Source organism: Spea bombifrons, chromosome 2, assembly GCF_027358695.1.
Source record: "Spea bombifrons isolate aSpeBom1 chromosome 2, aSpeBom1.2.pri, whole genome shotgun sequence".
Lineage (NCBI taxonomy): Eukaryota > Metazoa > Chordata > Amphibia > Anura > Pelobatidae > Spea > Spea bombifrons.
Genome location: NC_071088.1, coordinates 133329561 through 133345688, shown reverse-complemented (window position 1 = coordinate 133345688; position 16128 = coordinate 133329561). Strand labels below are relative to the sequence as shown.

The 16128-nt window shown below is 40.4% G+C and overlaps 1 protein-coding gene and 1 long non-coding RNA gene across 2 annotated transcripts in view; one reads left to right on the top strand and one right to left on the bottom strand.

Annotated features, from left to right (window-relative positions):
- The window catches only part of NOX4 (NADPH oxidase 4), a 66204-nt gene extending 57602 nt beyond the window's left edge, over positions 1-8602 (bottom strand). The window contains exons 1-2 of the mRNA XM_053456555.1: positions 8318-8602; positions 7776-7871 (exon numbers count right to left, since the gene is read on the bottom strand). Coding sequence (XP_053312530.1) covers positions 7776-7871; positions 8318-8374 — 153 coding nt within the window. The 5' untranslated portion in view covers positions 8375-8602. The remainder of the gene's footprint in view (positions 1-7775; positions 7872-8317) is intronic.
- On the top strand, positions 8324-8741 carry LOC128474268 (uncharacterized). The gene is made up of 2 exons (XR_008346336.1): positions 8324-8409; positions 8509-8741. It is a non-coding gene; the product is annotated as an uncharacterized LOC128474268 (long non-coding RNA).
- The last annotated feature ends 7387 nt before the right edge of the window (positions 8742-16128 follow it).

Below are 16128 nucleotides of genomic sequence, written 5' to 3'. Positions count from 1 at the left end.
CTCCTTCATGGTTGACCGCTGGTTGACTTAACGCTATATTGGGGCTTAATTTAACAGTATTTTATTATACGTTTTAAAGTTTGATTTGGCTATTGTTTCTTTTAACATGTTTCTTTCCATGTTCCAAGAGAATTTGGAACTTGGAACATACCTAACTGAATTTTTGACGCAAAGAAGACAAGCAAAACAAAGTTAGGCCAGAAAGAATAGATTAATAATCCAAAGTGTTCTCGGGAGGTAACAGAAAGTGTTGTTGCCATGGTTTCATGGTTCATGACTTTGATATCATCCAACGATCAACAAAACTTGGTCTTTCCAAAAGCAGAAAGAGATAAGGAAGTCTCTTCTTTTGAGGACAAAGCCTCAGAGACGCGTAATGACGATGGCAACAACGGAACTGCTGTTACCTGTAATGGCAGTGAGTTAGTTCACGAAGACTCTGTAACAGACATACCTGCTGTGATTTAATATCAACTTGACAATACAGCCCTCACTGCTTTATTTCTTACATTTTTATGACACATCCATGGAAATAACCAGCGTTTGGGATCAGAGTGTTCTTGTATGGAGCTGTGGAGGCATCAGTTAAGCTTCTCAATGGGAACCATTGGGGTCAATATGGACCAGGCATGGAAGAGTAATGGTGGATAGCATACTTGCTTAGTGAATGCTTATTTTTTTTATCTTGGTCCTAATCATGGGAAGATTCAATATCTAGTTGGAATACCTGGAGATAGCGGTGGATGGGTAGTACATAGTACCCTCTTTCTATGAAACTTTCTGGGCTGGAAGGGACACATTTGGGGTCAAATGGAGATAAGCTCACTTCTCCAGAAGAGTCACCATTCAATCATAACACTTCCAGGACAAACCAGGTCAAACTACAATATGCTAGCTATTAAACAGACCAGTCTTTAATAAATCACACTTGAGTGAAGGAATATTTTTCCCACCATGGTCCTCTAGTTATCAGGCTGAACATTTTCCTCCTAAAATGACGTCTTTTGCGTTTGCCAGTCTGGAATTCCCATGAGGCAAGCTAGGCTTGTCTAAGATGCCATGTTTTTTTTGAATGGGTTCAACTGGTTAAGGGATAGGGAAATAATCTCATCCAAACTCAGCCTTGCCAATGAATCAAGGACTTTACCCATTTTATGTCCCCCTTTTCACTCACCGGCATCAAACTTTATATCTATAATTCAGCTTCAAAGCCTTTTTTAAGTGTTTTCGTTATCTTGATTTATAATCAAAACCTAACTTTTAATATTTTACCATCCCTGCTTTCACGGAGCTTTCTCCTAAGCTCATTGAATGATAAAGGTCTTTTGAAATGCAAAAGACATTTTGAAGTTCAAACGGCTCGCTACTGATTGCCCATTATGTATCCTAGAATTTAAGTTGTTTTATCGCTACTCAAGGTTATACTGAGCGAGAAAACGGTCATAATTTATTTTCATGCATTCTACCTCGTTTATTCTACCAATGCTGTTAAACCAAGCCTATCCTTTTATGTCAAGAATTAAAAAGCAAACTAAAAGATGCAATGGATCCTCCAACCCTCATATACAGTTTAATGCATATGATAGTTGAGAGGTCCCTTTACATTATAATGGTGCCCCCACCCTGAAAATGCATGATGCATTTGCCCTTTTTCCTACCCCCCCCTCCCCCCCAAGCTATTTGCCGTGCAGGAGAGGTGTTTGGCCAATCACCTCTCCTGACACGTAATATACATACCGCTAGCTCTAACGTTGGCTTAGCGGGTACTCCAGGGGGCCCAATGACACATCCATGTACATCCATGGTACGTGGTCCCGTTTAGTCCAAAAGGAGCAGTTCTTCAGCACACTTTCCCGACATCAATGGTGCGAAACATTGGACCATTAATGCGGTATTCTCCTGCAGCTCTGGAGCTGCAGCTTCTCTCCAAGCTAATATGCAAAGTTCTTTCATATGCATTCAGTGTCCAAGGGGCTCCCTGGGACACCGGAGTGTCCATTTAAGCCTCAGACACTAGTCATCTGTAAATACATAGGAATCGTCTAGCATTAACCCTTTCCACTAAATAAACATTTACTAAAAATCTCTTTTACATTTTATAATTGGTTAAAAAAAGACATATATTAAATAATTTATGGAGAAACATGCATTCATAAGGTGCACTTTATGGAAACTCTACCGCTACGGCCCTCCCAACAGAAGTAATGTGATTTCCAATGAGCTTTCAGCTTCTCTAGTTACGGTCGCATACAAACAGATTGGGAAAATAGGTTAATATTGATTCAGGTGGAGAGGGACAGAGATGAAGTGCCCACAAGCTCTGTCATACCAATTACTTGAAACCTTTGTTGCTTCTACAAAATCACTCGAGTAACTTAGCTGCGTATGGTCGCTGACAGTTTAGTGCATCTGTCACTTATCCCAAATGCTACATTAAATTGAGTATTAGGCTGCGGAGACTTAAACGGGAACTGCCACCGAATCGTGTTATTGCTGGTATCCGCTGAAAAACAAGTCTTTAAATGTATTGCACTGTTTACTTTTTTAAGACAGTTCTATAACTTGACTCCTAAATAGAATGGCTTAGTCTTAATCACATAGTCAAACACCGTGATTAATAAAAGCCAATGGTGGAAAGGACTTCATTAGCATTGCCATAAAGCATCGTCTCAGTGTGGTGTCTGAGTCTGAGGTAGGAGTCGCCCAAAATATCACATGACTGACAACAATGGCGGCCTCCAGGTCTGCAGATAAAGAAGATAAACCCGTTCAATGCTGTGATAAACCAGTATTTTATGCTGATGGAGATATTTTTCGTGGAACTTTTTTTCACGACATCATGAATCCGATGTAACCAGCCTTCCGAGCTCTCATCGGGCTCTTCCTGCACTTTAATGTTGGGCAATGGTAGCTAATATTTTTATTTTCTAAAATAATAAAAAAAAAATGTTAAATACCGTATTGGCTCGTATATAGGCCGCAACCTAAAAGTTTGGTGCTTTTTTAAAGAAAAAGTATTTTTCTTTAAAAAAGCACCAAAAAAACATGCTGCCACTCTGTCTCCCCCCCCCCCGAGATATGCTGCCACTGTCCCCCCCCGAGATATGCTGCCACTGTCCCCCCCCCCCGGGATATGCTGCCACTCTGCCCCCCAACTTACCAGAGCAGACTCCCGGGTGTCTTGCGTAGATGTCCCCCGCCGGCCCCGCAAGACACCCGGGAGTCTGCTCTGGTAAGTCTTGGGGGCAGAGGTAAAACGCATCGTGCGGACGGTCACCGGCTGCGGCGATGCGGGTAAACAACCTCCGCTGCCGGAGGCTGTTTAACCGCATCGCCGCAGCCGGTGACCGTCCGCACGATGCGCTTAGACAACCTCCAGTGCTGGTACTCCCCCCGTGGGAAGTGCTGGCAGGGGAGGCTGTCTGTGCGTATCGGAGAGTAGGATGCAGGTCCCCTGCACCGCTGCGGGGGATCTGTATCCTAACCCCGCTGCCTGCCCATGCAGTCCCGGGCGTGGGGCGCTAGACCCCGAATATAAGCCGCACCCCCACTTTAAAGACTTAAAGTGGGGGGAAACAGTGCGGCCTATATTCGGGCCAATACGGTAATAAAAAAAAGGATTGTGAGAAGATAAGATTAGTGAGAACTACCTCTTTGGTCTGGTTATGCTGGTTAATGTTAGAATTTGGACATATCCAAGACAATAAATTGCTAGCACAGCTCACAACATTTTATGTGGACAAAGAGGGACTGTGCGTCTTATAAAGGGACAGTCGGGCGGTATCCACTAGACAGTAGGTTTCAGGAACACTCATCACTTCTGTCTCTTTTTGTTAAACTAATAAACGGCATCCTGTGTCAAACGAATGCTACTGGAGATCAAAGACGAGGTGCGCCTCGTAAATCCTTCTAACGCATGAATATCCAACAACTGATCAGTGATCGTCTTTTTTTAGCACTTGCAATTGGTCAGTAAAATGTATAAATAGTTTGCAACCCCCCCCCCAAAAAAAAAATATATATATTTGCACATTTTTATGATTTTAAGGTGCAGTACCACTTAAAAAAAATAATAAACCTTAGCAGACATGTCACTTTATTATGTCCTCTAGAGGTTTATTCACACCAGAAACTTTTTTTTTTTGTTCCCATGGTAACAGGCTATCAGTAAAAATATACAAAAATAGAGGAGCGCACAACCTAAAAAGCGTAATTCAGATTCCGGGGTTGCTACTAGAATAATAATGACCAATAAGTACACAAAACAAAGCAAGACTTCAGCGCATTTAATGGTGTCCAGAAAAGGCTTTAAATTGCTTAAAAGTCTATTTTGGGCTAAAAATGCATTGCACTTCCTTGCTGAATCAATCTTTAGTCATAAATGAGATTTAGTATTGTCCTTAAAGGGCCACTACTGCTAGATTGTAAGCTCCTTTGATCAGGGCCCTCCTGATCAAATTGTCATGTTACATACTACTTGTTATGTCTACCCTTTGTACAGCGCTACGGAATATGATGGCGCTATAGAAAACAATAAATGATAATAAAGCATAATAGGGTTGCTTGGTCCCTTTAAAGTTTCACAGTGTTGCTTTTTCAAATGCATGCGGGGGGGGGGATTCAGCATAATCCCCCTCCCCATGTGAACTTGCCCCTTCCCCCTCCACCGAACATGCATGTGATCTACTCACTGCCAGTCAGCCCCGGCGCTGACTCAGCAAACACTGCCGGCGGGGGTCTGTTCAGACCCCATGTGTACATGCGCAGCAAGCGCTTCCATTTTTTCTTTTGGAAGAATGCATATTAAAAATCATATTAAAATCATTGATTCTGTATAAACACAGATATTTTCAGATTCAAATAAATGATCCTTTACGCTGCATTTTTCTTACTATGGAAAGTATGAACTATCATATACCATCTACAAAGTTTGTTACAAATTGTTTCTGTCCCTTTAAGGCAATGCACATAAACACACATTATTACTTACTTACACCACCATTCAAAAGTCTGGGGTCACTGAACTGTTTTCATAGAAAACGAGGACATTTCTGGCTGTAACATAATTATAAAAGGGTTTTCTAACGATCGATTATCCTTTTTAACTTACACTTGGATCAGCGAACACAACGTGCCATTGGAACACAAGAGTGATGGGAGTGATAAAGGGCCATTGGAACACAGGAGTGATGGGAGTGATAAAGGGCCATTGGAGCACAGGAGTGATGGGAGTGATAAAGAGCCATTGGAACACAGGAGTGATGGGAGTGATAAAGGGCCATTGGAACACAGGAGTGATGGGAGTAATAAAGGGCCATTGGACAGGAGTGATGGGAGTGATAAAGGGCCATTGGAACACAGGAGTGATGGGAGTGATAAAGGGCCATTGGAACACAGGAGTGATGGGAATGATAAAGGGCCATTGGAACACAGGAGTGATGGGAGTGATAAAGGGTCATTGGACAGGAGTGATGGGAGTGATAAAGGGCCATTGGACAGGAGTGATGGGAGTGATAAAGGGCCATTGGAACACAGGAGTGATGGGAGTGATAAAGGGCCTTTGTACACCTATGCAGATATTCCATTAAAAATCAACCGTTTCCAGCCACAATACTCATTTACAACATTAACCCCATCTGCACTGTATTTCTGACCCATTTCATGTTATTTTAATGGACAAATTTTGCTTTTCTTCCAAAAACAAGGAATTTCTAAGCGACCCCAAACTTTTGAATGGCGGTGTATATGTCGGTTATATAAAGTCATTCTGAGTGTGAGCTCCTGTGCTTTGTATTATAATAAATATTAGGCCATTTTGCTTGGAGGAGATGGACGCTCCCCAGGTGCCGCTATCCGGCTTTCTTAACTGCCTCTTGGAAATGCTATTCTTCCCCATAATGTTAGTTCAAGTTTTCCTCCCCAACATCTGGTATTGAATTTATGAGGAAGCAGACAATATCATGAATCAGTGCACTTCCTCTGGCCAGCCGCCAGCCGCACGTCCTGACTCTGTAGTTATTAACGACGGAGTGAAGTCATAGAATACAAAAGGAAACCGGGAAGAATCGAGCATTCAGTAATAACCATAGAAACATAGAGCTTGCCGGCAGATCGGACCCGTTCGGCCCGTCTAGTCTGCCCTCTTTCCTGCTGTAAAGACTCAGACCATAATCAGCTCTTAGCCTCGTCTTAGATTCAGGAGCCGTATGTCCCCAATGAGTGTTTAAATTCCACTCTGTTAACCTCTACCACCTCTGCTAGGAGGCTGTTCCACTTCTCTACCACTCTCTCAGTAAAGTAAATGTTTCTATTACATCCCTCAATGAGCCAGTTGTTTCTGCTCGGTTAAAATATGGAGGTCTGTGTCTAGCTGGCCCCCTCTCCCGGCAGATGACGTGCGCCATGAGGAAGACCAATGCTTCTTCAAGGTAGGTCTGGGGTGGCAGCTGGGGGTCCTGCCCTGTACCCAGCCTAAGGCAGCACCCTGCATAAATACCCACGTAAGGTACCAGGTCCATTGGACACCTCTGGTATAAACCATACATTTATTCTACACTTTGGGCATGCGCAGCCTTAATGATGTAAGCGCAAATGACATCATTTATATACAGTATTTACCTTAAATATATTATGCAGCGATCCCTTTATACACACCAAATAATTATACAGCTAATTCATCAAATCACACCATTTCAGAAAATAAAATAACCTTGTCGTGGAGCAACGCAGATCCTTTTAGCGCTCTGTACATTAAAGCCAGCAATATGTATTCATGTTACATGTTATTGTGTTTTAAAAGGGAAATACGATACTCTGATAGTATGTAACAAAGAGATCCGCCATTTAAATGCATCTTTGTGACCCCTTTTTGTTTCCATGGGTTTCATTTTGACCCGGTTGGGGTTCCGCCTGCAGGTTATTACTACCTGCGCCGACGCTAATTGTACCCCCCGCTGCAAAATGCTTTAGTGAGATCCGGCGGTCTGTCAGCCAGGAGCGGATACTAAGCAAGCAGCAGCCATTGTTCACAGCGTGTCAGCTTTTCCAGGATCACGGGGAGCATCGATCGCCCCCCCCCACACCGGCTCCAGTACCGGTCCAAATACGTGTCTCCAACTCTCAATTCTTGGAGAATGACGCAAAACGCCAACAAAAAACTGTGCTGGGGACAAATATTGCCCCTTATCTCTTATGCGCACATGGCATGAGATCCTGAATTAATCTTATAAGGGGGGATAGTCCCCTTGTGCCCACCAGAAGGGTCAACGGGGGGCTACCATGCCCACATGCTTGTTCAATCTAGCAAAGATGGCACTGCACTCCCTTTGCATCTGTTTAATATGTTATTTCTCTGTATGACCTCATTGTACAGCACTACAGAATCTGTTGGTGCTATATAAACGTATAATAATAATTATAAAGCAGAATCTATGTATAACCCACCAATACAAAAAGAATAAACTACAATTAAAAGCCTAAATTTCCTTATACCAGGGGGTCATAAAAATTATTAAAAAATGTATTTTTTATGAATATATCCCGGTTTTATGCTTTGGAATAGATTGTAAGCTCCCAAGTGCAGGACCCTCCTTTCCTTCTGTACCGGTTTATCTCAACGGATGTCACTGTCATTTTAAATCGTCTTTGTTAAATATTTCCACTGTTCCCCTATTGTAACAGTGCTACGGAATCTGCCGCCGCTATATATATATATAAACGGAAAGGATTCCGGGTGTCTGATACAATCCCAGTTAATTAACCATTCGAACACTTACCCCTAGCATCTTGTGTAAGTAATAGTACTGCGGACCTCTGTAATACTGGGCAAAAGTTTTATAAAACAGCCATGCGTTGAGAGCGAGCCAGCAAAACTAAAAGAAAACAAAAACAAACCCAAAAAACAATAATATAACAAAATATATTGGACAAAATTGGATATGATCTGCAATTCTGAGATCTAAATAAGGAACAAACAGCAGAGAAATAGTTTCAATGAAATTTGATGTTTTCAATGAATTTATAAAAATAAAAAAAAATCCGAGCACTTAAATAAAATATCTTTTACCCACAAAACTCCAAGAAAAGTAAAAATGTAGAAATTCTAGGATTCTAGTGTGAATGGGTTAGTAGTATTAACTATTTGAGCGTCCAAAAGAAAGCACTATGTAGCTAAATAGTGAGTTTTTAAAAAGTTAAATACATTTATTTAGATAAATAAAAAATAAAAAAATAAAATAAAAAAATAAAATAAATAAAAAATAAATAAAAAATAAATTTAGAAGTTTTAAGCTCAGGAAATGGATAAAATAAATCCTACCAGGAAGAGGTGCTTTGAACATTCATTAGAAAGCCAGCTGCTGCAGGGAAGAGCCATCCTGGTGTTTCCCAGCTGTTGCGAACTCCAGAATGGTGAGTATTTTATACCCCAGGCATTAAACTGCTTCCTGTCCTCTCCTCTGGGGTCTTCATGGCTCTATATTCTTGGTCTGATCTTCTCACCCTTGCCAGGCATCTCTGTGCTCATTGAGCCGGGACAGGAACCCTTGGGATCCTTGGTGGCAGCGGTGGGATTTAGCTGATCCCTTTTACCAACAACTCCAACCTTCTCCAGGATCTCCTTGGTGGATGTGTCTGTCAGCTGAGCTGTCCCTTTGTTTTCCTTACTTGGAAGAGTAACATATTAGCAACAATGTATCAGCTTCTACAAAAAGCATTAAAATAAACAAATGTATCAAAGTGCATATTTTTTTATTAGGGTCCCTAAATAATCATTCTGAAGCTCTACTGCTACACGCCACTTAGTCTCCAGTTTCAGGGCTTTGAAGAACTTTTCAAGTGAGATATTGTTTAACAAAGAGGAGGGGTTGGGGCTGAGGGTCTGCATTCTACAGTAGCCCTGGAGGTACATTTCTATCAGGAAGTGTTTGCATTCTTTTCCCTAAAATAGCTGATTAAAGAAAAATTGCATTTGCGTCATTGTTACATTAACAAAATGCAGCATTCTTGTGATAAGTAATTATATACAAATTATTTGAGTACCGAATAGAACATAGGTTTAAAAAAATAATGTATTTTGGGCTGTTTATTTTTAATTTACACATACATACGACACTCATGTCATTATGGTCTGCTAGATAAACAAACAGGTCCTTTTATACTGCAATGTATCTTTTTTTTTAGTTTATTATATATATATAGTATGTAGGTTGAAAAAAAGACTTCAGTCCATCAAGTTCAACCTTTCACACATACCTACTTCTAAAGTTCTAAAGAACTACTGTTTCATGGATAACACTATTTTTCGTGAAATTGCTCTGTAAAAGAATATTTAAAATGTAATATAAAAGAATGGTTAAATAACTAAAGTGGCAAAAAATGCCAGCAGGACGGGTATCTGTACTTTGCCGGAGTCAATAGGTGAAATGTTCATTAGATATTGTTGGTGAAACGCGTGAAGGAACTCGCTCGCTGCGGCCACACTTAGCCTCGTATTATTATGGGTGAAGAATGGAGATAAATTCCTGACTAAGCTGGGAGGGTTCGGCTATTTAATTACATCTCATGGCCCTCACCCCTCTGTGCTCCCTGCGTGAAGAATTATTTGACAAATTTGTTTCTTTTATTAGCTCACCCTTCTGCTTCCTATGTGATTAATGACCTGGGTGAGGTGCATACCCCTTGCTGTTAATAATAATAATTATTATTATTATCTTTGTTGTTATTATTATTATTATTATCTATTATAATTAGTATTACTATTATTATTATCTTTTTTATTTATATTATTGTTATTGTTATTATTATTAATTATTATTATTATTACTATTATTATCTATTATTATTATTATTATTATTATTATTATTATTATTATTATTATTATTATTATTATTATTATTATCTTTTTTATTGGTATTATTATTATTGTTATTATTATTATTATCTTTTATTATATTTTATTATTATTATTATTATTATTATCTTTTATTATAATTAGTATTGTTATTATTATTATTATTATATTGTGGTTTAATTTGCCTTTTTTAAAGTAAGATACTTAAGGCTTTTTAATCATACTCTGAATGCAAATAATGCTAATTATTTTAATATATTGCCTTCATGGCTACTTTATTTATTCTTATTACTGTTAATATTTATTTTTTTATAGAACTTTATAGCCCCATCAAATTCTGTGTTGCTGTACAATAAGTAAACAGGACATAAGAAGTAGTGCATAATATAACAATTTGGATTTACAGAGGCCGTCCAGTGTTTGAGACGCACCAACCACACAGGTGTATCTCATGAAATAAATAATGAAATTAATAATATTGCAGTGGTTGGTTCATAGAATCATGCCAGATAGATCATACTGTGTGTATGACTGTATGAAAGCTCGATAAAAAGAATAATGTTGCAATTTGTATCACCATTCTTATAGGTGCCGCTATAATGGCCTGTCTGGTATGCTAAGCAAATAAGCCCAAGCGGGATCCATAAACATTATTCTTTTCTTGGAATTATATAAAAACAACGAAGACATTTTTAAGAAGAAGCTTTTTTTTTCAGATACCATGGCAACACCCTATCAGTGACTCCATTTGTGTCACATGACAATTAAGTGTCCCTGCAAAAATATGAGATCAAATTTGACATGATGAAAGAAGTAAGCCTGGGAATGTGGGCCTTTATTACCACAATTCCCTGCAACAACGTTAAACTATCTGTGGTCAAAGATGTGAGACGATAATTCTGCAACTGACTTATTGTGAGGAGACCACCGGGACAATATTTGCTCTTCTAAAGGGGTCCTGTGCATGGAAGAATCCTCCAGACCCATGGTACCTATGATTGCCTCCACACTCGTTATGCCTCAGTAGAGGTTCTGCTCCTATCGTTGAACTACCCCAGCCTAAAAATGATTGATCAGGTGGCTTCCGCACCACGATGTCCTCCTGTCCAGACCCTATATTGAATTAGGGACTTAAGAAAGCCTTAGGACAGAGACAGGCGGAGGGTCACCTTTTGGTGCTCGCCTACTGTGATGTATGTCGGGAATCATGAACCCTTTATTGGAAAAACAGTTTCTCCTACGTTGGCGTTCCCAAAGCTTCTTCATAATGGAGTACATTTCTTTTTTCTTGAAGGGGGACTCCCTGCGATTGTTTCACAATAAAGATCATAAAATATGTTAATGGTGATTTATTGAGTTATGTTACTTTAATATGGAATTAAGTCTTTATAGGGGGTTGTCGTCTTCTTCGTCTTCTAAGCTTAGATGGACATTTTTCTGGGCTCCTTTGCCTACAAGAAAATGGGAAATGGTTTAAGAGATCGGAGACGATGCTTCTTTTGTAAATATCTTCTTGTATATTATGATTAAACTAGCTGAAACTGCTGTTGTCGATACATTTGTACCCCTGTAAAGTTTTCAATAAACAAGAAGAGGTCATTAAACAAGATAATGCAATATTGTTCCAAAACTATTTTCTTTTTTAGAAACAGTTAAAGTTTTTACACAATATGCTTTCAGGCAGCCGCTTATTAGCCATGTGTATGAGTTCTCATTTTGTTATCTGAGCCCCAACCTACTTACAAGCACCTGACTCCTTATCATACCGCCTGTGGGAAAATATAGAATGGCTCAGTCTTAATCGCACAGCCAGCCGCTCTGACTAATAAAAATGTCTAAGGAGGAATGGACTTCATTAGCAGTGCCATAAAGCATCTGCTCAGTGTGGTGTTTGAGCTGGGAAAGTCACTCCAATTATACAGCGCTGGGGGTTATTAGTGTATACAGAGCTGGGGTTTATGCTCATTGATGGGACTTCCCCTTTGATTTGAGACATAGCGCTAATGTAGATATAGGATTGCAGGAAGGGTGTTAAGGTGTGTGAAGCAGATGAGATGTTGCAGCTGCAGTCAGGGCACTGCGACCGATATGAGCTCAGAAGGTGGTATTGGAGAAGAGATACTACGTTCTAATATCTTTTGGTTCTTCGCTCTTCTCTTCTGGCTCAAGCCTAAAGCATCTTTCAGATAGCTGTGACATACAATTCAAAGTAAAGGCAACCCGGGAATGTGTAAATAGAACCTTCTTATCCACTGGTGTTTTCATAAGACCTGTAAACTGCATTAACCATAATTCCACTTTGGACCCAAATCACTAGACAGTATGGTTCAATTTTAACATAATCCATACTACTAAATATTTATTTATATTTTTTTCATTTGAAATCTATAATAAAATTAAAAAAAAAAAACTTGTACATGCAATGTGTGTAGTTGACATGTGACACCGGACCTGGGATCTTTGTTTGAATGACGTCATCAACCATATGGGATTCATTACCTTTGCCTTTTATGAGCATGAATGAGATCAGGGAAGTCTGTTGTAGTTGGGAGAGTCTTAGCAGCTGGTTGGGATGTGAATTTTGTTCTGTGTTCTCAGTAAAGCGCCTGTGGTTTGATGCACAGGTTTTTGTCTATTTTAAAAATGTTAAAATATTATTTAGTGTTATGTAGAGTATTTCTTTTGTCAAGTATGACGCTCCTTAAAGGGACAGTCCAGCCATCATATAATCTGCAGAACCCCCCCCCAACATCTACATTCTTGCCCCCTCCCCAAGGACTTACAACAGGTCAGCTCTAGCACTGGCTTGGTGAGCATTCCAAAGGGTGGTCCAATCGAACAATGGGAGGCTTTCCTGCCACTGATTGGCCGTTTCAAGCAGCCAGTCAGTGGCGCAGATCATCAGACTTTGTAGAAGGCATTCTGCTGCAGCTTCTCCTTAAGGCAAGTATTTTATTTATTTTTTAAACATTTTACACAATGTATATTAAATTACTCACAAAGTACTTTTTATATGCATTCTTTTGGGGTCTCCTAAGGTGACCACGTCGGCCATGTTTTCCGGGACAAGTTTTTCATATTGCTGACCAGCCCAGTTATAATGCCGCCCTGCAGTATGGAGGATGTATAGGCTCATGGAAGGGAACCAATTAGTCAGTTATACATCCTCCATACTGCAGGGCGGCATTATAACTGGGCTGGTCAGCAATATGAAAAAATTATACGTGTCCTGGAAAACATGGCCGATGTGGTCACCTTAGTCCCATGCATGAAGATAACTTCAGAGCTCCATCTGGCACGTATATAATGATTTAACATTTCTCGCATGCTTCTACAAATCCAAATATCTTGTTGGAACGTTATTTCTCCCTCAGATGTTTCTATTTCTAATCAAGGCTAAGACATTCTCGTCTCAAATATGAAAACATCTTTCATGAATCATCCGCTGCGGATCGGTCTGCTGGGAGAGTTGGCTTGAGAGGCTTAAACTTAAAAACCTTGGTGCGGGAATCAAGAACTTTGTGTTCTGTTTTGCCGGTGAATTACTCTAGTAATTAGTCACTAAACTTCAAGATTGACTCCAGTTGAACCCAAATAAATACCCTGAAATTATCCGCCTAAATATCTGTATAAAAAAAATAATTATTTCATTCACATTGGAGGATGAACTTTGCAGGGTCCATGTGATCCTTCAAAATATATATATACCGTATTGGCTCGAATATAGGCCGCACTTTTTCCCCCCACTTTAAGACTTTAAAGTGGGGGTGCGGCCTATATTCGGGGTCTAGCGCCCGACGCCCGGGACATGCAGTCCCGGGCGCCGGGCAGGCAGCGGGGTTAGGATACAGATCCCCCGCAGCGGTGCAGGGGACTTGTATCCTACTCCCCGATACACTCAGACAGCCTCCCCTGCCAGCACTTCCCACGGGGGGGGTGCCGGCACGGGAGGTTGTCTAAGCGCATCGTGCGGATGCGTTTTACCTCTGCACCCCCCGCGGACTTACCGGAGCAGACTCCCGGGTGTCTTGCGGGGTCGGCGGGGGACGTCTACGCAATACAACTTCCGGTGCCGGATGTGCCGCACCGGAAGTTGTATTGCGTAGATGTCCCCCGCCGGCCCCGCAAGACACCCGGGAGTCTGCTCCGGTAAGTTGGGGAGGGGGGGACAGTGGTAGCGTATCTCGGGGAGGGAGGACAGTGGCAGCGTATCTCGGGGAGGGAGGACAGCGGCAGCGTATCTCGGGGAGGGAGGACAGTGGTAGCATATCTCGGGGAGGGAGGACAGTGGTAGCGTATCTCGGGGAGGGAGGACAGTGGCAGCGTATCTCGGGGAGGGAGGACAGTGGCAGCATATCTCGGGGGGGGGGGAGGACAGTGGCAGCATATCTCGGGGAGGGAGGACAGTGGCAGCATATCTCGGGGAGGGAGGACAGTGGCAGCATATCTCGGGGAGGGAGGACAGTGGTAGCATATCGCGGGGGGGGCAGAGTGGCAGTATGTTTTTTTGGTGCTTTTTTAAAGAAAAAAACTTTTTCTTTAAAAAAGCACCAAACTTTTAGGGTGCGGCCTATATACGGGGGCGGCCTATATCCGAGCCAATACGGTATATTAAATACTAAAATGATTAAACCAAGTACAGGAGCGAAGTTTATTTCAGAGGAGAAATGTTAAGAGAGTCATAATCTGAAACTAGAGGGTCAGAGGCTTAGATGTAAAGTAAGAAAGATTTACTTCACCGAGATGGTGTATTTAAGTGGAACAGCCACCCAGCAGAAGTGGCAGGGGCTAATACAGTAAAGTCTCTAAAGCAGGAATAAAATGGGCAGACTAGATGGGCCGGCTGGTTCTTATCTGACGGCAAATTCTGTGTTTCTATGTTTAACGTGCTGCATGACTGAGGTCATTGGGAACGGATGTGACAGCTTTCCGAATCTCTCAGCCATATCAGGACCGGTAAGATATACTCTGGTCAGGATCCTCGTTAAGTTCAGATTGGGGAAAACACACTACGGCAAAGCAGAATTCCCAGATGCTTCGTCCCAGTAATGGTTTAGGTATATCATTTGGGTCCTAGTAAAAGATCTCAAAGTTTAGTTGAGTTATTCAATATATAATATAATAATAATAATAATAATAATATAATAATAATAATAATATCATAATAATAATATCATAATAATATCACTACCAAATAGAACATATTAAATGTTACAACGGAGCCACGGGGTTTGTGACGCTGCCTTTTAATTTGGGAATTAAACTGGTTAATTGCATTTTCTGTTAAAAAGGCATCAGGTTGGCTTGTCAGTGGTTAGAAATAACAATATATATATATATATATATATATATATATATATATATATTATATATATATATATATATAGATAGATAGATACCGTATATCTATATATTCATATATACTAACCACTGACAAGCCAACTTTTTTCCCAACCATCCTGTTTTCCTGGATTTTTATAAAGTTTCCATCTATTGTCAGATTTTTTCTCTTGTTTTAAACGACAAAATCATTTTAATGGGGTCAGATTTTTTATTCGTTAAGCTAGATTTGTACCCAACCTGCCATGATCTTAAACGTTGTCATGAGAATTCTAAGGCTTCGCCCATGGGTTGCTCAGGTATCATTATAGCAGAGTAGAATACGCAGGGCTACACCTGTTGTTTTGCCCCCATACATATGTCCTTGCCCCTGCCGGCTGATCGCACAAACTGTGATTAGGTTTGCAGGGCCGCAGTACCGTGCTGGCTGATCAATGTGTGACAGTGAGAAAAGATACAGAAAAAAAAGAGAAACAAAGTTACTCTCTCTCTCCAGAAAAATGGAAAAATACGATTTCAAAAGTTGCAAAAATTAAAATAAAATTATTACCATTAAGGCCCCAAAGAGATCACAAATGATGTTGTACTGTTCTCCAGTTAGAGCAGTGCAAAAACCTCTTACCCACAACCCCCACACTAAAAAGATAAAATGTGCCATTCTTTCCTAATCTCTTAAAAAAAACAAAAAAAAACGAACAGTTTAGTAGATAAGGGAGCATTTTCATCCCCCCAAAAACAATAGGCTACTACTATACTATAGTGTGCTAAAATAATTTATTGGGGGCTAGTTTGACTCCATGGAAGAAATCGAAAGGACATTTAAAAAAAAAAAAAAAGGGGGGTTTTTTTCAAATTTTCACAAACTTTTACAGTGCAAAATATCGATATTGCATTATATGTAATACGGTTTCTATTATTACGTATACACATAATTTGT